Source organism: Amblyomma maculatum, chromosome 2, assembly GCF_055883805.1.
Source record: "Amblyomma maculatum isolate TAMU_Amacu chromosome 2, ASM5588380v1, whole genome shotgun sequence".
Taxonomy (NCBI): Eukaryota; Metazoa; Arthropoda; class Arachnida; order Ixodida; family Ixodidae; genus Amblyomma; species Amblyomma maculatum.
In genome coordinates, this window is record NC_139345.1 from 189,868,493 (window position 1) to 189,891,579 (window position 23,087).

At 46.2% G+C, this 23,087-nt stretch overlaps 1 protein-coding gene across 1 annotated transcript in view; it reads right to left on the bottom strand.

Annotated features, from left to right (window-relative positions):
- Nucleotides 1–12,201, bottom strand: part of LOC146200752 (cytochrome b-c1 complex subunit 6, mitochondrial-like) — a 31,901-nt gene extending 19,700 nt beyond the window's left edge. Inside the window, exons 1-2 of the mRNA XM_084595593.1 lie at nucleotides 12,184–12,201; nucleotides 1,182–1,554 (exon numbers count right to left, since the gene is read on the bottom strand). Of these exons, the coding sequence (XP_084451719.1) occupies nucleotides 1,223–1,471 (249 nt within the window). The 5' untranslated portion in view covers nucleotides 1,472–1,554; nucleotides 12,184–12,201 and the 3' untranslated portion in view covers nucleotides 1,182–1,222. The remainder of the gene's footprint in view (nucleotides 1–1,181; nucleotides 1,555–12,183) is intronic.
- Nucleotides 12,202–23,087: the final 10,886 nt, after the last annotated feature.

Genomic DNA, 23,087 nt, shown 5'->3' on the forward strand with positions numbered 1-23,087 from the left:
TCCCACACTAGTTCCCTACTGCAGCAAGGTCGAGGCTAAAACAAGCTAATTATTTTTGCTCCTAAAACCTTTCTGGCTGATCTTTGGACCTAGAGTCATCCAATGTTTTAGTCAGTACCAAGCCTTAATTTAAAACATATTGTAAAATGTGGTATACCCCACTACATGTGGTGCCTTAACAGCACTCAGGCTAGCCATCACATGCATGTATTCAACATGCTACAGTTGGAATGCAGCTAAGAAAAAAGAAGCAAATGCCCCTCAAAGAAGGGCTTTCAGCCGATGGCACTGGCAGACATTCATGACACTGCTATTAACCCAATTAAGCCACAGTGAACCCTCTGTCCCCTGCGTTACTGTACTGAGCAGGTCTGACAGATTATCCATGACGTCAGAGGAACTGTTCGACGCCACTGGATCCAAGGGGTCAATTTTTTTACTGGTCGGTGTCTTTTTTCTATCAATCAAGAGACATTACACAAGCTAAGTGTTGTTGCATTTTATCACCGCCGCACACTATATTTTCACTCATGTACAACTGCCGATGTTACTGCATAAGACAGTACCATTCCTACCTTAAGTTTAGTTTGCTTTTCTAAATGATGGCTGCTGAGCGGCTGTTCCTTTAAATTTCACCCTGCCATACGCTTTATCATATTTCAGCACGTTCCGTATTGCTTGCTGATGCTGCTTTTGCTCAATGAAACCATAGCTCTATGTCTAAGTTTTTAGGGGCTGGTAACTTGCGCAAATCACATACCGATTCCCAGCGACCTCTACTATTCTATACTATTCTTATTAAGGCGTGCCGAACTACTCAGAATCTTTAATGCACTGTTCACAAAGCACCGAGTAGCCTCAGCTTGCAGTGTGGAATAAATGCTTTACTCTCTCTCCAAAACACTCATCCTAGCCAGAAAAGATGGAGTGAGTGTGAAGAACAAGTCGGCTACTTCCACTCCTCGCTTTCTTAATTCGTGGACTGAGCAACGGCATGTCGCCGCATTTAACACGCTACAACTTCCTAGACCTTCGTTTCGCAGCAACGAATGCTAAGTACTCAAGCCCATACATCGCGCAGAGAGCGCGGACTTCTGAATGAACGAATGAATGAACCACGTGCAGGGGAAGGGAGAAGGACACTCGAGAGCAAAGATCGTAGGCCTAGGTGTAATACCTACCCCCAAAGAAGCCGATCTCGGAAGAGGCGGCAAGAGGTGCTTTACTTGAGGTGCTTGAAGATGTCCTTGGCAACGCAGTGGTCGACACAGTGAAGGAAGTCGAAAAGCTCCTCCGTGCAAGTCTCGAGAGTCTGTGACCGACTGTTGACGCGGTCGGTGCATTCCTGTAGCTTGTCGCCGTATGCAGAGCACTTGTTCCCGGCCCGACACTTCTCCTTGAGTGTGTCCATAGGGTCCACCAGCTCCTCTTCCTCATCGGAGGCCTTCACCACAGGCTTGACCTTATCCATGGCAATATGTGTGTGTTCGTGATTTAACGTGCTCTCCACGAAACAGAACACCGAAGTCGAAACCCCAGCAGCGGCGGTGAAGTCTGCAAGAGAAGGACACGGTGACCTGTTTGTTACAATGTTGTCTGACGCGCATTCAGAAATTCCCAGTTTAGAGCTAACCGCCATACAAGACTACTTTCGTTGTCTAAATTCTCTCTCAAAACAGTTTTCACAAATGAAAAGTAAAATTTTACTGATGTAAATATTTCATGCAAAAAAAAAGTAACTTTGTGATTCAAGATAGCAGCACACGATGTAGCAGACGACGCATACAGTGCATGTACAGTGTACGAGGTGCGTTTCAACGCAAAAGAGCAAGCAAAAAATTGCCCACGATTACGTTACTTTCTAATGCGAAATTTAAGCGCAGCTCATCAGCTGTTTTACCTTTTCAATAGATTGAGGCAAAAAGTTTGAGCAAGACACGTACGTACAATTACAGACAACTTTTTTTTTTTTTTTAATAATTGTCACACGTATTCCTTCAAGAAACACTCCGCCAAGAGGTCTTGGCTGTCATGAAAGAAGCTTTGGGGTTAGAGAAAAGAAAAGAGCAATTGCGTTATCGAGAGGTTGCGGGAGGCAGCGCGTGGGTCCACAGGAACGTTGCGCGACGAACAGATAGCAGCGACTGACTGATGCCACTGACGCCGCCAGCGAGTGAGAACGGGATGCACGCACCGTGATCCACTGATAGCGAGCAGGCGTTTCGGCAACCGGAGAGCACCCTTGCCGCCACGCAGGAAGAGTGGGGGGGACCCTCTCCTCCTCTTTCTGCATGGCGGCGACGGTGTCCCGCCGGGGTGGTGCAGTGGTAAGACGCCCGACTACTGTGCCGGAGAACTCGGGTTCGAACCCGACCTCGGCGGCTGCGTTTCGATGGAGGCGAAACGAAGAGGCGTCCGTGTGCTGTGCGATGTCAGCGCACGTTAAAGATCCCCAGGTGGTCGAAATTGCTCAGTAGCCCTTCACTACGGCTCCACCTTCCACTTTCACTCCCACCTTCCTCCCCCTTACGGCGCGGTTGAGGTGTCCACAGAAAACAAGCGAGACAGTTACCGCGCCTTTCCTTTCCTATAAATCAATCAATCTACGCAATCACGTTTTTGTGTTCACTCGTTAGCGGCGTCAGCGGCATCAGTCAGTCGCTGCTAGCGCTGCCTTCCTATCCTCGTGTTCTCCAGTTGTTACGCGCGCTTCTGCCCCCATCGTTGGCCGCTGTATAACCCCCCCCCCCCCTCCCCTCCCCTCCTCTTCCTGCGAGGCTCCAGTTGCCGAAGCACCGTCTCGAACTGGGAGTATGAAAGGGGGCGGAGCTGATTACGAGGCCGACACGAAAAAGAGCTGCGCTCTAAAATCTCCTGCTACCATTATTTTTGGTTCAAGCGTTCTCCTCCTGCTCGTTTGTTGCTCTACTCATTTATTTTTGCTGTAACGTTGCGACATGTCAAGAGCGGCGTGAACTGCACCAGTGCCTCGAGAACTGCACCCGGCCACCAGCGGTTGTTTTTAGAGCGCAGTTCTCTGGCGACCGTTCCTGGGTTTCGCGTCGGCGGCAGCGATCACTGTTGAGTACGTGTCTGGCGTAGTGCATGGTACCGACGAGGGGTGTTTTAATTCTTGGCATTAGTGCATGGAACTCGAAATGCCGGCACTGAAAAACTTTGAGAGCCCTGTAGACTCTGAAATGCACAGAAGTCCGAGAGCTGCTGCTGCACACAACACAATACATCGCAGCAACAGGGCCCGTGCCGCAAAGTGGAATTAAATTTCTTTTCATTGTCGTGCGTTCGTTCTGCTCCTGCAAGTGTGACGTTCTCATGGCCACGTGGCACATTTTTATGTAACTTGACTGTCACGTGATACTATCACAGTATCATCATCATCATCAGCCTGACTATACCTACTGCAGGGCGAAGGCCTCTCCCATATTTCTCCACTTAACCCAGTTCTGTGCTAGCTGCATCCACTTGACCCCTGCGAACTTCTTAATCTCATCCGCCCACCTAATTTTCTGCCGCCCCCTGCTACGCTTTCCTTCCCTTGGAATCCAGTTTGTTACCCTAACCGACCATCGGTTATCCTCTCTTCGCACTACATATCCTGCCCATGTCCATTTCTTCTTCTTAATTTCCACTATAATGTCAGTAACTTGAGTTATTTCTCTGACCCACTCTGCACGCTTCCTATCTCTTAATGTTACCCCTACCATTTTTCGTTCCATAGCCCTCTGGGTTGTCCTCAGCTTAAGTAGAACTCTCTTGGTTAGCCTCCACGTTTCAGTGCCACAGGTGAGTACAGGTAAGATGCAACTGTTATATACTTTCCTCTTTAGCAATACCGGTAAGCTGCTAGTCATAATCTGCGAGTGCTTGCCAAATGCGCTCCATCCTAATCTTATTCTTCTTGTTATTTCCTTTTCATGGTCCGGATCTGCGGTTACTACCTGTCCTAAGTAGACATATTCGCCTACTACTTCCAGTACTTCGCTACCTAATGTAAACTGCTGTTCCTTTCCGAGGCTGTTGAACCTTACCTTAGTCTTCTGCAAATTGATTTTCAAGCCTACCTTTCTACTTTTCCTGTCTAGGTCATCAATCATTATTTGCGGTTCATCCCCCGAGTTGCTTAGCAAGGCAATGTCATCAGCAAATCGCAGATTACTGAGGTATTCTCCATCTACCCTTATCCCTAACTGCTCCCATTCCAAGTCTCTGAATACTTCCTCTAAGCAAGCTGTGAATAGTACTGGGGAGATTGTGTCTCCTTGCCTAACACCTTTCTTTATGGGAATTTTGTTACTTTCTTTATTCAGAACTATGGTTGCTGTGCAGCCACTATATATATCTTCCAGCACTTTCACGTACGGCTCGTCTACCCCCTGATTTCGCAATGCCTGCATCACCGCTGAGGTTTCAACTGAGTCAAATGCTTTTTCTAATCAATGAATGCTATGAATAAGGGCTGGTTATATTCCGAGCATTTTTCTATCACCTAATTGATGGTATGGATATGATCGATAGTAGAGTACCGTTTCCGAAACCCTGCTTGATCCTTTGCTTGATTGAAGTCTAAGGTTGTCCTGATTCTATTAGCGATTACCTTAGTAAGTACCTTATACGTAACAGACAGTAAGCTGATTGGTCTGTAATTTTTAAGGTCCTTAGAGTCCCCTTTCCTATGAATGAGGATATTGTTTGCATTCTTCCATGGTTCCGGTACCGTTGATGACACCAGGCACTGCGTATACAGGGTGGCCAGTTTTTCTAGTACGATATCCCCCCCGTCCTTCAGCAAATTTGTAGTTATCTGATCCTCTCCAGCTGATTTCGCCCTTTTCATAGTTTCTAATGCTTTCTCGACCTTGTCCTTGGTCACTAGTGGAATGTCTGACTGTTTTTTCCTACCGCCAATCTCATTATGGTCCTGACTACTTTAGCTACTGTAGAGATTTGTATAGAACTCCTCGGCTACTTTGACTATCTTATCCATATTCATGATGATGTTGCCCACCTTGTCCCTTATCGCATACATCTGGTTTTTGCCTATGCCCAATTTCTTGTTTATCGATTTAAGGCTTCCCCCGTTCTTTACAGCATGCTTAATTTTTTCCATGTTATACTTCCTTATATCGGCCACCTTGCGCTTATTGATTAGCTTTGATATCTCGGCCAACTTGATCCGGTCTGTTGGATTGGAAGCTTTCATACCCTGGCGTTTCTTAATCAAATCTTTCATCTCCTTAGACAGCTTAGAGGTATCCTCCCTAACTATCCTACCGCCTACTTCTACAGTGCACTTAGTAATGATATCTCTGAAATTATTGTTTATTTTTTCTAGGGTAATGTCGTCATCTTCAATTAGAGCTGAATATCTATTCTGTAGCGAGATCCTGAACTCTTCTGCCCTCCCCCTTACCACTAATTTGTTGATGGACTTCCTCTTACTAATCTGTTGCGTTCCTTCTTCAGATTTAGCCTAATTCAAGACAATTAAATGTCACAGTAATATGACATTTAATTGTTACTCATGACTCAGCACTTTTTGTGACAATTTTATGACCCATGACTTAGCACTTTTTGTGAGCCACAAGTCATTGGCCTCAACAACTTTTATAGAACACAAACCCTTAACATGCATGTCTTTATACAGTCACGATTCCTAGTTAATGACTCATAACTAGTTTAAACTACAATGACTCACACGACCATAACATTATAAATCATTTTTCAGCCGTGACGATACTAATTCCGCCATCTGACACCATATCACATGTAAAATATTGCTTTCATTTTTTGCGTACTCATTTGGTGCCAACATAGCCCAGTAAGGCTTTCATCTTAATAAATCCTCGGCGAGCCAATGCAACGTTATCACATGTAAAAGATGGTTCATAAAAGGAACAAAATCTTGCCATAATACTGTTACGTGCATATGAAGCATTCTTTTTTTTTTCTGCTTCACACATCACATGTAAACGGGGAACCGGAGAAGATAGAAAAAAAAAAGATAATGATACCTTGCAAAGCACTAATTATTGCAGGTGTATTTAACGAGCGCTCCATCGCGCCACTCAAGACTCCACGTTTCTTGGACGGGCAGACTTTGACACACATTCTTCGCGACTGTCTTGGGCAGGCGCACTTTAGCACACATTCTTCGCCACTCCCGAGAGCCGCTGGCTTTAGGGTGGCCCTTGCACAGTGCTTCTTTGCATTTCATCAAACCCGGTATGCTCCGATGCTTGAGAAGTAAATGGCTGTTCTGTTCTAAACACAGCCACTGATACCGCCCAGTAGAGTCAATATACCTTTTTTTTTTGCCAATGCGATCTGGACAGACTAACACCAACTTGCCGCCTGTCTTAAGCAGTATCAATCAGCGAAGGGCAGTTATATAAACAAAAGTGACCAATGGATGCATATGTATGAAAAAAGTTTTATCCACGCAGAACAGGTAATCATACATGAGCAGGTGCATCTAGTAGCAGAACTGCAAAACAGCACGAACGAATAATCTAGCGAAAGGTATTCACAAGGTGCAGAAAGACATGCTTGACCAAGGATAACAACATGTGAATGTTCACAATCAGGTTATTATAGTTAGATGTTGTCAACACAGCTGCTAAAGCTGGTAATCTTCCAATGCAATCTATACATTTGCAGGGTGCAACAATACAAACACTGGCCAAGATCAACATAGAAAATCCTTATACAGACAATTGGAGCTTCGTCTATATATAGTTATTTACATACATCTTTCAACATACTCACAGCATTCACAAGGTTCCGCATAATTAGAGAAAGGGCACACACAAAAAATTTTTTCTCTAGCTCAAAATATATTTCCTGTTATGGCCATTGACATGTTATGATTGAATCATTCCCTGTGTATGAGATTTGCAGACTTGCCTGATTCATGGCATGTAACTGGCGCATCCTACTGACCAAATAAATAGTAGCAAGTGGCATTTCTCGGTCTTCCCTGCATCTACATTTTCGTGTCTTAACCCAGGTTATACACGCATAAACGCGTTGCAGCATTGCTTAATTGAATCTTTTAGAGTTAGAGTCAGCTTCTTCAAAAAGACAGTCCCCCAATGTGTAATTGCAATCTTGGATGCTTTACATGTACTGGTACTTCTTGGCTCCCCCGATATTAATGCTTATTAAGGTTCTTGGCCAGTGGTCACGGCACTTGGTCCTGATGGCATGGCAGGCAATGTTGTGTTTTTCAAGAGCTTTGTGTGTGCACACTGGACTACGACGTCATGTTCCTTCTTCTTCTTCATACCACAAATAATAGGCAGTTGGAGCGTGCGCTTCACCGGTGTTAACGTCTTGCTGTAATCTCTTGTGTGTGTTTGTGTTTGTGACTATGCAGTGCCAGAATTCATCAGGTTCATATCTAAACAACTAGCCCGCATGCAAGTACTACTGGGCTATGGCTTTGTTGGCTGCAAACTCCTCACTTCCTTTCTATATGCTTCAAATTATTTACTCGGCTCCATTCTTTCGAGGTTAGCAAACGAATATCTTCTGGTCAACCTTCCCACCTTTTCTTCTCTTCCTGTCTCTCTTTAAGTCCTACATGCCTTAATAAGCCTTGACCTATACCGTTCTGTAAAATGCCAGCTTTTACTTAATGCTTCTATTGCCATTGGCATGGGCCTCACTCCTCTTCCTATCAATACCCTGTGTCGTTATTCATTTTTTCCGCACTACTTTTTGTATTCAATGTGAACGGTTGCCTTCCTCAATGCTTTCTTGTTTGTAAGAAGTAACTGGACAATAAAAGACGACAGCATGCACAGACAAAAACCATCATCGAAGCATTAAAACTGCCACTAGACTACAAAAGCTCTAGCTGTGCAATCAGTAACATTATGTTCTAAGCCTCCAGAACAGACAGAAACACTAAAAAAGCATAGTCAATAACAGCATGGCTCAGGTAACTTTTTATTCACCTTACATGGCTGGGATGACGCAGCCACTTAAGGTATTAGAGCTCGGGTTCCTCGCAGAGGTACAATTAACTTATGATTATATGTTCATCCTGGATGCTAAGGGTTCTGTACGCCTTCTGAACTGAAGCATATCACTTTGCATATTTGATGTGGTTTTAAAAAAATGAACATGCCCTTAGGGACAGTTGCATGCAAGAGGAATTGCTTTAAACATTGCTATTGTTGCCCTGTCTAATGTGGTATACAGTTGTTTGTTCTTGTTTTGTTTTATTTCTATTCTCCCTTGCAACATTTTTTCTCCCTTTCTTGATTTGTATGTATATATAAGCCCGGGGATTATCAATATGTTTAGAGTCGCAAAGTACAAAGGAATAGAGAAAAATATGTGCACTGCTTGGGTTTGTAAGGACAGGGTTAAAAGGCAACAAAAATGCTTAAACGCTAGCATGACACAAATGCAGAAACGAGCATAAAGTTGCACAGCCCGTCAAATAATGCATTCTCTAGAGCAAAACCATCAACCATATGCTTCTATAGACCTTTAAACAGACTTCTGCCAATGAAGGTGGTCATGGTAGCCACGGTAACTTCTGCTACAAGTCTTGGCAATAGCGGTGATCAATGTAATATAATGCCCTACGCAGCCGTTTATCTGTTTCTTGGCAATTATTAATATGTCACTTCAAGGATAGTTTAGTCCCCAAACGATTTTCTTTGGATGAAAGAGTGTGTAGCGTACAGAGGGCCTGACACAGTCAGTGCAGGTATGCCTCACGAGCACTTGATGCGAGCCCACAAATGGCAAACGACAAAACCAGCAATATATGCAATGATCAAATCACCAAGTTCTAAAATTTTGCCTGGATCTGCTCAGTATACGTGATATGAGAGAGGATCTTTGTTCCTGGAAGCATTTCACTGTCGGCAAGGCTTCTGAAGACACTCAGGTCAATCACATCAGTCAAAGAAGGCTTTGATGTCAAACTCGCATAAAAATTTGTTCCGATGAAGACAGTTTTCGGCAGCAACGTTCTTCACCTCCTTTTGAATGAGTACACATTTGTGTGCTACAGCAAACTGTCGTTCAGTGGGATTGTCGTTGCATTGCCTAAACGAATGAATGGCAGAAAAGAATGATTTCGGGTGATCTTGGCTTGGTTTTATTGTAGGAAGGTATGCCAAAAGCTGATTGTCTCATATTAAGTGGTTATATATAAAGAGATAGCACTTATTACGAAAATAATAAAGCCAATAAGCCTGGTTTTCCTTTTGGTTTCAATCATCAACTTTCTGTCTTCTCTTGACGAGGAAAAGTAGGACTTCAGTTTTTGCAGGTATGCAATGACACATCTGATTTTTCAACTATCAGTGGCTTTTCCCACCCATGATATTTTAACTGTTGGGAGTTAAGGAAGTCAAAGCCACATACCTAAAAAGTTTTTCTGTTACAGAAGTGTGATGCAGCCTTGAAATATTCTGGGCTCTGCTAAAGCATCAGCTGCACACTTGCTGAATGCCTGCCCTGCACGGGAGACTTTCATGGGCTGGCTTTTCCAGTTAACACATGACTGCCTCAGCTTATTAGCCTAAATGAAGCCCTTTGGCATAGTGAATTACGTGGAGGTTCTCAGTACGTTTATAATTAATTACTCCTCCATCTTCATTTACAATAATTTTCCCCACCACAAAATGTGGGCTGCGGGAGCTTTGGCATGTGGTATGCAAACATCCCTGCCTTCCCTTCTCCTCCCTATCAATCTATCTAGCATAGCAAAGACTAGGCTGTTTGGTTACTGGATGTGGGAAGGCTACATCCAGTTTAGCCAGGTCGAGCTTGCTGCCTAGACTATGGAACACAGAGGTTTGCTGCAGCATCATTATATGTAATATTCATGAAATGTGCTTTTTCATGAGCAAGAGACAGAGCCTGTAGAACCAGGCTGCTCCTTTGTTCCCCTCCAAGTGCATCAACCAAAGAAATTCATCTTTAGCAATTGGGAAACAGTCATCATTTACGTTTTTTTCCCATATCTACATATTCATGAAGCTTTTTCTGTCCCACTTTACATGCCTTCAAACTGCCATTTCATCTATGACAAAATTATGAAGTGTTAGACAGCCCTTCATTTGAATTTTGATAGGCCTTCATATCTAGTGTAACCAGGACTTTATTTGTGAATCCAGCAGCACCGTCAATGCTTTCATACTACTGCAACATTTTTTTGTGCAGTAAGCAGCTCCCTAATACAGCTCGTACGTAGTTGTGTGCCTTTGGAGCTTAAAAATGCAAAGTGAGAGCAAAGGCCCTGAGTTCGGGTAAATAAACGGTTAGCATTGCTTCACCGTCAGCACTTCAGGAAGTTTTGGTTGGATCCAACAAAGAGGATACAATTTTTCGTCAAGTCCTTGATTAGGTCTTTCAGGTGGGCAACTTGACGTACAAGCCAGGGTTAGAACTGCTGCAAAGGTTTTGCATGCGTTTTTGCTCGTGGGTTGCAAATTTGCATACCGCTTGACTTCACTTTGCAGAAAACATTTTCTGGTGCATCTTCTACAGCTTACAACTGAAATGAAGTTTAACACAAGCTAAGAATTTTCTCATAGCACATTTCAAGAGACACATCAACAGTTAAACACAACTGTTCATTTCGCTTTCAAATTTTTTTTTTTTTACAGAATTGTTGCAAAAGTTCACATTTGCATGTTAGTTCCAGTTTTGGCTGGCATATGATGCAAATTTACTTAATAAAGCGAATCAAAAAATCCTATGGCTACAGACACCACGATAACTGTTCTAAATTTATTAATGCTAGAACCTAATTATAAAAGAGTACAATTTATTAGTTAGGTTTTGACAACAGTGTCAACAGTTATAATACTTAGCTATAAAAGGTACTGAGCAAGATATGGCTCGTTACTTTATAGATGATTTTTATTTACATGGCTTCAGAATTCACCTAGCGAAATCAAAGCATACATTAATGCAATGTTCACCATGCTTCCAAGATGATGCTACCTTTATATATATATATATATATATATATATATATATATATATATTTTACTGGGATGTGCAACCTATGCAATGGCTACAAAAGCCCTCTTTGTTGACTATCACTAAACACATAAAATTGAGTATATGCGCAATATAACATCCCTTCATGAAGTTTCCTTACCACTGCACATAGAGAAGTTCGCCCTTTCGGAAATGTGGCTCTCTTGCAAGCATGGTGATGAAGAGGCATTCATGTTTTCATCATGTTGACTTGAACTGTCTGGCTAAAGAAAATATAACCACATTAATGTATGTAGACAAAGGAGTTTGTCCTGTTGCAGTATAATCCACTGAATTAAACTTCTTATTACAAATATAGTGCAAGAGCAATTTGAGTTAGGTAAGATCAAAACATCGGTTCTAAAGTTAAAAAAGCCAGACATGTCTCTTTCTAATAAACTGAGCTGAATAACATTTTTTGATCATGAAACTTGACTTTTGTTTCTTTGTGCTTACTGTCAAACACAATGTTACTTTTGGCAGGTCCGAAAATACTGAATTAGTGATGGCAACAGCAAAATACATAGAACAAGTTTCCTTTCCAATAAAAAAAAAAAAGAAAAAACGTGTCTCACATAGCGATAGATTTTGGAACTTTTCGCAACTTTCAATGAGGGCCACAATTTGGATATCTTAAACTGCTGGAAGGTACCAAGGAAACTGTCTAACTTAAACAGCGCAAAACACAGGAGAATGAACAGAAGCGACAAACATGGCGCTAAACTTACAACTGGAATTGTAAGTCCAGCGCCTTGTTTCTCTTCTGTTCCTTGTCCTGTCACCTGCGCTGTTCAGATTACTTCTCGTTATTTATCCCCACCAACTCGCCCAAACTGCTGTTCTACTGATTACTGTCTTCTGCTTTTCAATATACCGTTTTGCAACGTTGGGATGAGATTAAAATGTGCAATTAAGCATGCATAAAATGACGGCCGAGCTCTTGGTTGCAGCCGACAGTAAACCCAGTAAACCACCCATAAAATCATCAAATTTGAACTGACCGGAGCACACACTGCTTCATTTCGATGCATGATATGTTTAATCGCATTGCAGTGTTTTTATCCATGCAGATTTTGCTTCAGGGAAACTTAAAGCAGCATGCACCTGCCATATCATTTTGGCTCCAGATAATTTAAATGATTTTCTTACCGATGGAACGAGAGCTCCGGACAGTTTTTGAACCTAGGGAGGGCCTAGGTACGCACCCGTGGTACGCACGCCCGCAGATACTGGTGGCGCCATGTGGCGACATTGGATGAAAGCGTGCTACGACTGCCGAGGCGAGCAAGGCGCGCGGCTAGTTTTGAATGCGCCTTTCCGGCCACTTCGTCTGCTTCAGCTGAGGCGCTTCAAAAATTTGTTGGCCAATTCATTTCGAAACGGGTGGAGATTTACCAATAAAATATGGCTGTGGCTAAAGGTACGTCGGACGGACCCGATCGATGGTCTTAAAGGTACGTCCGACGGACCCGGCGCGTTTTTCTTCGGGATACGACGGACGGACCCGATCGGTAGGGTTCTTCCGACGGACTCAACGCATTTTTCTCCGATGTGGGCCTTGGGATCCGTCGGGAAAGCCCGGAAAGCCGGACGGATCCGAGATCCCCAGATGTGGTTGTTGTAGCAACAACTTGGTGGCCATATGTAGTCAAATCGAAGTTGGCATGAGGTGTGCAAGGTGCAAGAAGTATGTACTACACACCGCATACGTGAAATGTGAAATTACAAAGAATAGTACAGTGGCAACAATAGTGCCTAGAATGGGTGATATACTACGTGATGGCATGATGATAGGTTTACGTGAGTTGGACCGCGGCAGGGTGGCAAGCACGACCAGAGCGCAAGCGCATATTGTTGACGGCCAGCCCGCGGCCCGCACGCCCGCTCATTTGGTCCTCGTTATCATGTGGATTAACGTCTACGACGGTCGTTATGTAGTTATGTAGTTTTGATTCTTCAAAGTTTCGTCATTTCCATCTGTGATCAGATGCGTCACGTAACGCATCGCTTTCTGCTCGCATTGAGGTTTGGTGCTGCAAGTTCTACGTAGTACATATACAAGCGGCGCTGAAAAAGCTGGGTGCCGCCGGCGTGTCTCTAGCCCAAGCATCGCGTCATACGTGCTCGTTGGAGGTGTGGTTTGTGCTTACCGTGAGATGCTGTGATGTACGGATTACGTCCTACTAGAGTGCGTGCTGTGTGAGACCACGAAGAGTGCTGTGATGAGTGCGCCGATGTCCGGACGGACATCAGTGGTAATTTACTTACACGCGCTGTTCAACAATCAGACGAAAATAAGTCATCGACAATTTGTTAGCCTGCACTACAGAGCTCAAAACTCGGAAAATGGGAATGCACATGATGCAGTTTTCGCATGTTGGAGTGGACCGAAAAATAAGTGCCCAGCCCACACCGCCGGGATGTGCATTACTACAGGTGAAATGGTTCAGGTTCGTGTAAAATAGCTGCCTGGCACCTTGCTAAATGTTCAGGCTTTGTACTATTGTTGAAGGCCATTTTATCATTAATAAAGGAACGAATGTGCTTTATGTGTTAATGACTAGTGCTTTTTCAACATATTGTCGCGAGTACGGGTACCCGCGATGTCCGAGGAAAGTTTACGACTCAGTGGACTGCGTTTTGTAGCGCAAGCTGCTCTCGATCCCGACAAAGCTATTGGTCGATGTCGTGGCTAGGGCTACGAGACTTAGGACAGCGAGGAGCTGTCACTGGCGTCTGCAGCAGCGACTCCGACGACGAGACTTAGGACAGCGGGGAGCTGTCGCTGGCGTCTTCGCCGACGGCTCGTTCGGGCGCTTCGGGAGGAGGTCAGGGTCAAACCAAGACTCTCGCTCTCGAACGCTCCCGGACGAGGTTGCTCTGGCCTCGTTTTCTGGTTCTCTTTATACCCCCTTCAGTGCCGAGGGCGTGGGGAGGGGTACTCCCTGCAAAGCGAGGGACGCTGCTTCCTTGCGTAACCTTTCGTCCTTTCTACATTTTTGCTTCCCTTTCGACTGTCCTTGCCCCCTCTGTCGGGATGAGCAGCAAGCGCGTTTCTTTATTTCTTTCCACGACTCCCAGGTGGCGTGCGCCACGTTACAATCCTTCCCGGTGGAAAAAGTTGGGTGAGTGTCCTCACTCACCTTACAATAATTTTCATATCACATTTCAACAGTACAGAAAGTCACATACCACAATGTAGTTAGTCACACACCACAATGTAGCTAGAGTCACACACCACAATGTAGCACAGAGGTAAATCACCTGTGCGAGAGTTTGGAGTTCGTAAAAATGTTCTGATGTCCACTCAATCTTGTCGCTGTCACAATTAATGTCCTAGAGTCAGTGGATAATTTAGTCTCAGCACACTGTCGCCGCGGTCTGAGAGTTTTTGTCCCTGGCTCGCACTGTGGCAGTCTTAGTCACGCACACACACATATACCCGCGCACACTTCTGTCGGTGAGCGAGTCTCGCTGGTCCCGATGATGAAAAAAAAAAAACAATAAATGGCACACATGCGCACACACGCACAACACTGTCGAATCCAGCCTGCACGGCTAGTAATAGACGAAGTCGTCTCGTCGGGGTGGCACTGCACTGCGGCGTGATCTTGTCCGAAGGGTTGGCTGTTGGGGTGGTTCTTCACTGTCACACGGCACTGTATCTAGTGCATCGAAGAACTCGTCGTCGCTATCCGAGTCGGGTGTAGCAGGGTCCTGTCGGGCCGAGCATTGGGCTTCGGGGCAGGAGACAACTTGCTTGGTCACCTCGGTCTCGGTCTTCTCGCCGCGGTCAACGTAAGGTTTAAGCCGGCTTACGTTTATCACATCACGGCGTCCACGACGATTCTCAACTTCCCAGTCGTTTTCTGCGGTTTGTCTCACCAACCGGTACGGTCCATGGTATGGATGAAGGAACTTTGAAGTTCGCCCCCGCTTTGCCACTGGTTTTCGCACATAAACGAGATCACCTGCCGTGAGTTGCTGCGTCCGGCGCGTCTTGTCATAGCGCTCTTTGTTCGTCTCCTGTGCCCTCATTTCGCGTTCTAGCACCAGCTCCCTTGCTGTGTTCCATCGGCGCAGAACCTCTTCGTTCGAAGGTGCCATGACACCCTCAGGATTTATCTGGAGCGCTGCGTCGATTGGCAGCGTCGGCTCGCGCCCATATAGCAGAAAGAACGGGGAATAGCCTGTTGTCTCATGTACCGAGGAGTTATAAGCAAACGTCGCGAACGGGAGGAATTGGTCCCAGTCACGGTGGTCGGAGGAGACGTACTGGCTTATGATTTCCGCTATAGTTCGATTAAAACGCTCGCAGAGGCCATTTGTTTGGGGGTGGTAAGCAGTTGTCCGGGTGTGATTCGTTTCGGTCAAGCGAAAGAGTTCCTCCATCATATCGGCTACGAAGTGGCGTCCCCTATCCGTGATAATCTGTTCCGGAGCCCCGTGCCGGAGAACTATCGCCTCCAGGAAAGCTTTGGCTGCACACGCTGCAGTGGCTTCTGGCGTAGCGACGGCTTCCACCCACTTGGTGTGGTAGTCGATCATGACGATCACATGCCGATTACCGCCTGACGATGCTGTAAGTGGACCCAAGAAATCCATTCCGATGCGCTGAAACGGCCGTTGGGCTGGTGGCACGGGCTGTAGCAACCCCGATGGTCTGGTGGGCGGGGTCTTCCGCGTCTGACAGTCTGTACACGAAGAGACGTACCTCGTGATATCGGAGAACATCTTCGGCCAATAGTAGCGCTGGCGAATCTTGTCGAGGGTCCTCTTCATGCCCAAGTGGCCTGCCGTTATGTCATCGTGACAGGACACTAGGATTTCGTGTCGAAGTGACCGAGGTACAACCAGGGCCAATCTTTCTTCCTGGAAGCCTTTTGCTCTCCTGAGCAGCACCCCGTTTTCCAAGCAGAAGGCCCTTGCGGCGCGGCGTATTTTTCTTGAAGCCGGTTCGTCCTGGTGAGTCAGATGTCGGATGATTTGTTTCAGGAAGGGGTCGTCTTGTTGGAGGCTGGCTATGTTAGCTCTTTGCTCCTCAGCAATGAAGAGCGGCATCCGTTCTTCGTCAAAGGGGGCTTCGTCATGGGGAAGTCGTGACAGGGCATCGGCGTTTGAGTTCTTGCTTCCCGGTCTGTGCCGCAGGCTAATGTTGTACTCTTGGAGGAGGAGACTCCACCGTGTGAGGCGCCCGCTAGGGTTCTTGGTAGTCATAAGCCATGTGAGACTGGCCTGATCTGTGACTACGGTGAACGGAATTCCAAAAAGATAGGGACGGAATTGTCTTGCTGCAAATACTACCGCAAGGCATTCCTGCTCCGTGGCACTGTAGTTTTGCTCAGCTTTGTTCAGATGCCGACTGGCGTAGCTGACGACATGTTCGTGGCTTCCATTCTTCTGGACCAGTACTGCACCGATGCCATATCCGCATGCATCGGTGTGAACCTCTACGGGTAAGCTTGGGTTAAACAACTGCAGCACCGGTGAACTGGTTAAGTGCTGCTTGAGCTGCTCAAACGCCGACTGGCATTCGTCATTCCATTCCCAGTTTTTCTCCGTCTTGGTAAGTTCAGTGAGTGGTCGGGCAATGCGGGAAAAATTTTTGACGAAGCGTCGGTAGTAATTGCATAGGCCCAGAAAGCTGCGAACTTGTTTAACATTCCTGGGTGCCGCCACCTGAGCGACTGCACGTATGTTTTCCGGGTCTGGCCTCACCGTTCTTCCGTCGATGATGTGCCCCAGATACTTTATACTGTCGGCAGCTACGTGGCATTTCTTCGGCTGCAAGCGTAAGCCAGCTGAACTAAGGGCATCGAAAACGCACTGCAGATCTCTGAAATGATCGTCGGCGCTCTTGGAAAATACGATGATGTCATCCAGATAAGCAAGGCATACTCTCCATAGCTGACTTGTCAAGACTTTGTTGATCATGCGTTGGAAAGTAGCCGGGGCATTACATAGTCCGAAGGGCAGCACGTTGAATTCATAGAGCCCTGATCCCGTCGAGAAGGCTGTTTTCTCTTTGCTTCTCGTATGGGCACCTGCCAGTATCCCGAGGCCATGTCGAGCGTTGTGAAGAAGCGAGAGCCCTGTAGCCTGTCCAAGACGTCGTCTACTCGAGGTAGCGGATGTACATCCTTCTTCGTTATCGAGTTGATTTTTCTGTAATCCACGCAGAAGCGCCACGCCCCGTCACGCTTTCGGACGAGTACTACTGGTGACGACCACGGGCTTGTCGACTCTCTGATGACCCCCTTCTCCAACATTTCGCCGACCTGTTCCTCAATGATCCGTCTCTCCATTGCAGAGTTGCGGTACGGGTTCTGTCGCACAGGTTTTGAACCGTTAGTGTCAATCTCGTGTTCGACTATTTCCGTGCGTCCCAAGTTTTAACCGGCGCTGGGGAAAAGGTGGTCATATTCCCTGAGTAGTGCTTCAAATTTTTGTGCCAAACTAGGATCTAGGTTCTCTCCGTATGTAACCTCGCCGACCCCGCCTTTAGGAGCGCTAGGTGGCCCCACGGAGATTTCAACGTTCCGGAGGGGAGTCACTTGAGCTATGGCAGTCCCCTTCACGACAGTCATATTGCTGGGTGTGGGGTTTGCGACACGTATCTGCGTGGTCTGCTCTCTTCTAACGTCGGTCAGCATTCGTGCTACGCTTGGACGTATCTTTTCTGATAGTTGTTTTAATGGCTCGACGAAGCCTACACCCACTTCTGCGATCGTTACCGGCAAATGTAACCTCCGAGAAAGGTGGGACTTGGGTGTCCGCTTGGCAGTACGCCGTGGTCCTGTTCTTCATGAGGAGATCTGAATCGTCCAAATTAAGTTTTAGATTCTGTCCGCAAAAAGTGACCGTCCTCTTGGGGAAACTAATCACCATCTCCGAATGTCTGCAAAGAGGGAGGCCGCCAAGGATGTCGTACGGAAATGCCTCAAGAACGAGTAGTTGCTCTCGTATCTCGTCCCGACCCACTCTAATGATAAGCTCCACCTCACCAGCAGCGCTGACTAATTTGCCGTTCACGTCCTTGATGAGTGCCGTACTGGGGCGCATTGCAGCGCCAATTCTTGACACAAAGCTGCGTGAGGCAATATTCACAGATGCTCCGGTATCAATTATCATTACTACGTCCCTGCCGTTGACAGACACTGGGATTGAAATTAGGTGGGAGGGGTGATAGGTCGCGCAGATGGAGTTCTCTTGGGCTTCCCGGGGCGTAACTCCTAAGCCCCGACTCGTTAGTTTCCCTGGTATTGAGTTGGGCCGGTTCCCTCTGCTGGTTGCCTGCACTGCCGCATGATGTGGCCGGGCCGCTTGCACCGAAAACATACCACTTGGCCGGAGAGATTTCTGTTTTGGCGAGACGGGAATCTCCGTGGCGCCGGCAGGGCCATTTTTTCGACAGCCCATGTGAGAGCTTTCACGCTCTCTTGAAGCGCCGCAAGCACTTGGGACGCGTCTGCTGATGCTATCTCTTGCGCGGGGCGGCTTTCCCTACCCCCGCTGCCAACGGGCCCACCCGCTGAGCCGGCCGTTCCCTCTCCGATCTCGGGGTGAGATAGGAGCGGGGTTGTTGCGACCAGCCCCGGCAACGCATGCGCGGGCGCGGCTGCCATTGCGTGGGCCATAGTGGTTACGTGGGTTAGGCGCTGCAGATGCTGCAGGAAATCCATCGTCTTTTTCGGGTTGGAAATGGCCATTTTCTCCATCATATCGGCCGGTAGACCCCGCAGTAGGCATCGTACCTTTTCTGCTTCCGTCATCGATGTGTTGGCCCGGGAGCAGAGCTGCAATATGCTGGATACGTACTGCCTCGGTGTTTCCTCTGGGAGTTTTCGTCTCTTCTGCAGCTGCATGTAAGCCCAATCTTGCACGTGTTCCCCGGCAAAGTCCCGTCGAAGGGTCTCCTGCCATTGCTGCCAATTCTCTAGTTGTCGCGTGCCTGACTCCTCCCGTAGGACGGCGCTATACCATCGCTGGGCCTCTCCCGCGAACGCAAATATGATATTATCCGCCTTCTGTGCCTCCGACCAACCGAGCGCCTTCGCGTACCGTTCGTACAGGCGGATCCAATCCTCCACGTCCTCGTCTGCTTTACCCTGGAAGCAGGGGGGTGGGCCGTAGGGTCGCGCCCCGCTTTCTGGTGTGCTATGAGAGTTCATTGTCAGAACTGTTCGGCTCCTTAATATCCTCTCCGTGCTCATTGATTCACCGGTGAAAAGTTTTTGGACGCAATTCTGAAAATGTCAGCAAAGCGGTCATTAATGCTCCGGGGCGTTTCTTCAGAATCCCTGTCGCACCATTTCTCTGCCGGGTCGATTCGTTCATCGTGAATTTTAGCGCGTGCGCGTCGGGCGCGACGTTTCTGTCCGGAAGATAGCCGGTCCATATGTGCAGTGTAGGTGAGCTCTGTACCCCGCACCTCCACCACTTGTCGCGAGTACGGGTACCCGCGATGTCCGAGGAAAGTTTACGACTCAGTGGACTGCGTTTTGTAGCGCAAGCTGCTCTCGATCCCGACAAAGCTATTGGTCGATGTCGTGGCTAGGGCTACGAGACTTAGGACAGCGAGGAGCTGTCACTGGCGTCTGCAGCAGCGACTCCGACGACGAGACTTAGGACAGCGGGGAGCTGTCGCTGGCGTCTTCGCCGACGGCTCGTTCGGGCGCTTCGGGAGGAGGTCAGGGTCAAACCAAGACTCTCGCTCTCGAACGCTCCCGGACGAGGTTGCTCTGGCCTCGTTTTCTGGTTCTCTTTATACCCCCTTCAGTGCCGAGGGCGTGGGGAGGGGTACTCCCTGCAAAGCGAGGGACGCTGCTTCCTTGCGTAACCTTTCGTCCTTTCTACATTTTTGCTTCCCTTTCGACTGTCCTTACCCCCTCTGTCGGGATGAGCAGCAAGCGCGTTTCTTTATTTCTTTCCACGACTCCCAGGTGGCGTGCGCCACGTTACAATATGTTAATTTTTTTTTTTTCGTTTTTCCTTAGTTTCCTTTGTTTTTCATGCTAGAAAAACACAAATAGTACACTTTTAAACTTGTCAGTTTAAAGCTGAACATGAATATCTGCCATGCATGTGACAGCTTTAATGCTAGAAAGGTTGACGTGTATAGCATGTACGTAGACGCTGCGACATCTTAGTGGCACGTTCGGCTACTTGCCCCAAGGTCGTGATGTTTAATGCCAGTGATGGCAGTCGCACTTTGGTGCAGGTGAAATGCAAATGCTTCTGTTTCCTGCAAGATGTCAACGCAAAGTACATAGCCCGGGCAGTCAAATTAGTCTGGAGCTCTCCACTACGGTATTTTTCATAGCTACATATGTCACTTTAGGATGTGAAACCCTACATGCCACAGGTAGGCTGCATTGTTTTTTAGATTTCATAACCTCTCATCTATGTTTTGCTAATTTGGCTAATTTTAGTTCTCAAACAGTTGTTAAAGATGAAACCGAAGCAGTTCTTGGCATGGTTTCCTGCTTGGATTAATTTGCTAATTGCAGTTCTTTGAAACTTGCATCAATGCTGGACAGTTCAAAAAGCAGGCAGTTGAATTACAGAAATGATGTGGATCGTGCATTTCAGTTCTGACAAATGGAAAGTAACGGTCCCCTCCTTGCATGCATAGGTGCCCTTAGACAAATACATACTCGGGTGTGTGATTGTGACGCATATCAAGGGTCAACAGAAGGCCATGTGGAGCCAGTGTGATATTCTTCATGAAGGCTAAAGTAAAATTGTACAACAGCTGCTGTACCATGCAGAGAAAAAATTGATCATTTAGTGTATGATTAACTGACCATGAATAGCATCTTACTCAGAGTATGATGTGATATATATCTGGTTTAGCATCCCAAAATAACTACGGCTATGAGGAACACAATAGTTGAGGGCTCCGGTATAATTTCGACCACATGGGGTTCTTTTACATGCACTGACACCGCACGGTGCATGACGGCCTATTGTTCCGCCTCTATTGAAATGCCCCTGCTGTGGCTGGAACCAAATCTGCATCTTTCGGTTCAGCAGCCATGCACTCTAACTACTGAGCCAGCACAACGGGGCCAAGTATCAAAATGCATGCCATTACATTTCCTTCTAGCCGGTGGTTTTCTTCGCAGAACTAATGTATACAAGGAAAAGTAAATAGCAAGAAAACACTAGTTTTATTGCACATTATATTCACATTTCAGCAAACATTCTCTAGGAAAAAATTTTTAATAATGTTTGCATGGAAACCATGAACATCTTACAAAAACAAAACAATGCACTTTCTCCCCTCCAATTATTAATGGGCAAGGTTGCATCTATGCTACTACACTGCACTTATCACAAAACCACGAGCCCCATCTGCTTTGGCCAATCACTTGATGAAACTAACGGAGACAGATGTCGCACACCACAGACTGGTCATCTCGCAACATATCTCTGCATATGTTGCATTTCAATTTCATGCCTTTCCACTTAGCTTCAACTGTTTCCAGCATTACTAGTCACCCATCTTTTCTGAAGTTCCTTTTTACACTGTTGGGATCAGCATCCTTGTTAACGATGGTCTCTGGAATTTTCGATGCTATCATTTTCACATCTTCCTCATCTGGAAGAACGAAGGAAATGACAAGCTTTGAGCAGAAAAAAAATTAGGGAGACTCCTAATCTCCACCTGTAGGGGATGGTGTGCCAGCGTTAATGGTTCTTGTCTGCAGATCCCACTGTGGATTCCTGTTAATTTACATGCCCTTTGCTACAAACATAATTACTAATTCATGTCTCTGTTATCTCAGATATACTCATTAGCATATGGATGTAGGCTGCCCTGTTAGGTGATAGACAACCTGGCATAGACCTCTGTAAGCCTCAACCTTTCTTAATTGGAGCTGAAACCTCCCAGAACATATTTGAAATATAACTTTGTAAGCTTGACTTAACAGCTCCTGCCATGTCGTGTGGCCTCGTGACATTTGGCTCGTGGCACTTTTGGCTTGTGCACAGGGGTCATCTGTTAAATACTGGTTAACAGGCATGAAAAATACATTTTCACACAAACTGGTGGCAAATGGTCAAGTGGTGCGCTGCAGATTCTGAAATGTATATATCTATATGCATGCAAGGATCGCATCATCACATAACATGATCAAGAGTTCTATCAGTACCTGTAGTTACATAGCATTTCAATGCTCATTAAAGGACCACCTCAGACAATGGTTGTTGTTACCACAAGACCTGTTCTAACAGCGTACTGACACCATTACACTGAGCGATGGACATGTATATGCATACCCTAGATAGCTCATGATTGTGGATCTCATTCATTTCTATGACTTCCAAGGAGTTCCTGTTGTCAGAAACCCTACACTTTATGAAATCGGGACAGTTGTCTTGAAAGGTGATGAAAAGAAATAACCAGGTTACCTTGATGCAATGCTAAATTACAGAGGGTGAATATGCTGCATGAAGATAGCAAGAAGCTTGTACAAAGAAAAGTGAGAGTGAAATGGCAGGATTTTTGAAACATTGAAATAAACTACAAACTATACTTGTCAAACCTGTCATTAAGGAGTGTAAATCATGCAGTAATCAAAAACACAACATGGAGGCCATTTTAGGTCATCTTCACAAAACAAATACCCACACCTCACACACAGCTTCATACTTATGAAAGAGGACAAACCAATATGCAAGCAGTGTGGAGATGAACTAACAATAAACCATATCTTACACGTGCGCCAGAGTCGAGAAAATAAGAGGAAACATTTTGTACAATTTTGCAACAGATCCCTTTCCATCCCAGCATTATCCTAGGAGAGACGTGCAAATTTCCTGCATTTTTGGTTTCCTAAAATGCTCCTAAACAAGCTACATCCTAAAGAACATTTTAGTCATTACACACAAAATAAATACATTAAACCTTGTTCTTGGTGCATGGCAGCATTAGTCGCTTATGCACCATAAAAATCAACACAATGCTGTAAGGTATACCTTGGTTAGCTATGTTATATGAGACAAGCTTTCGGTCTGCTGTGGTCCTTATTCACGTGACAGCGCTG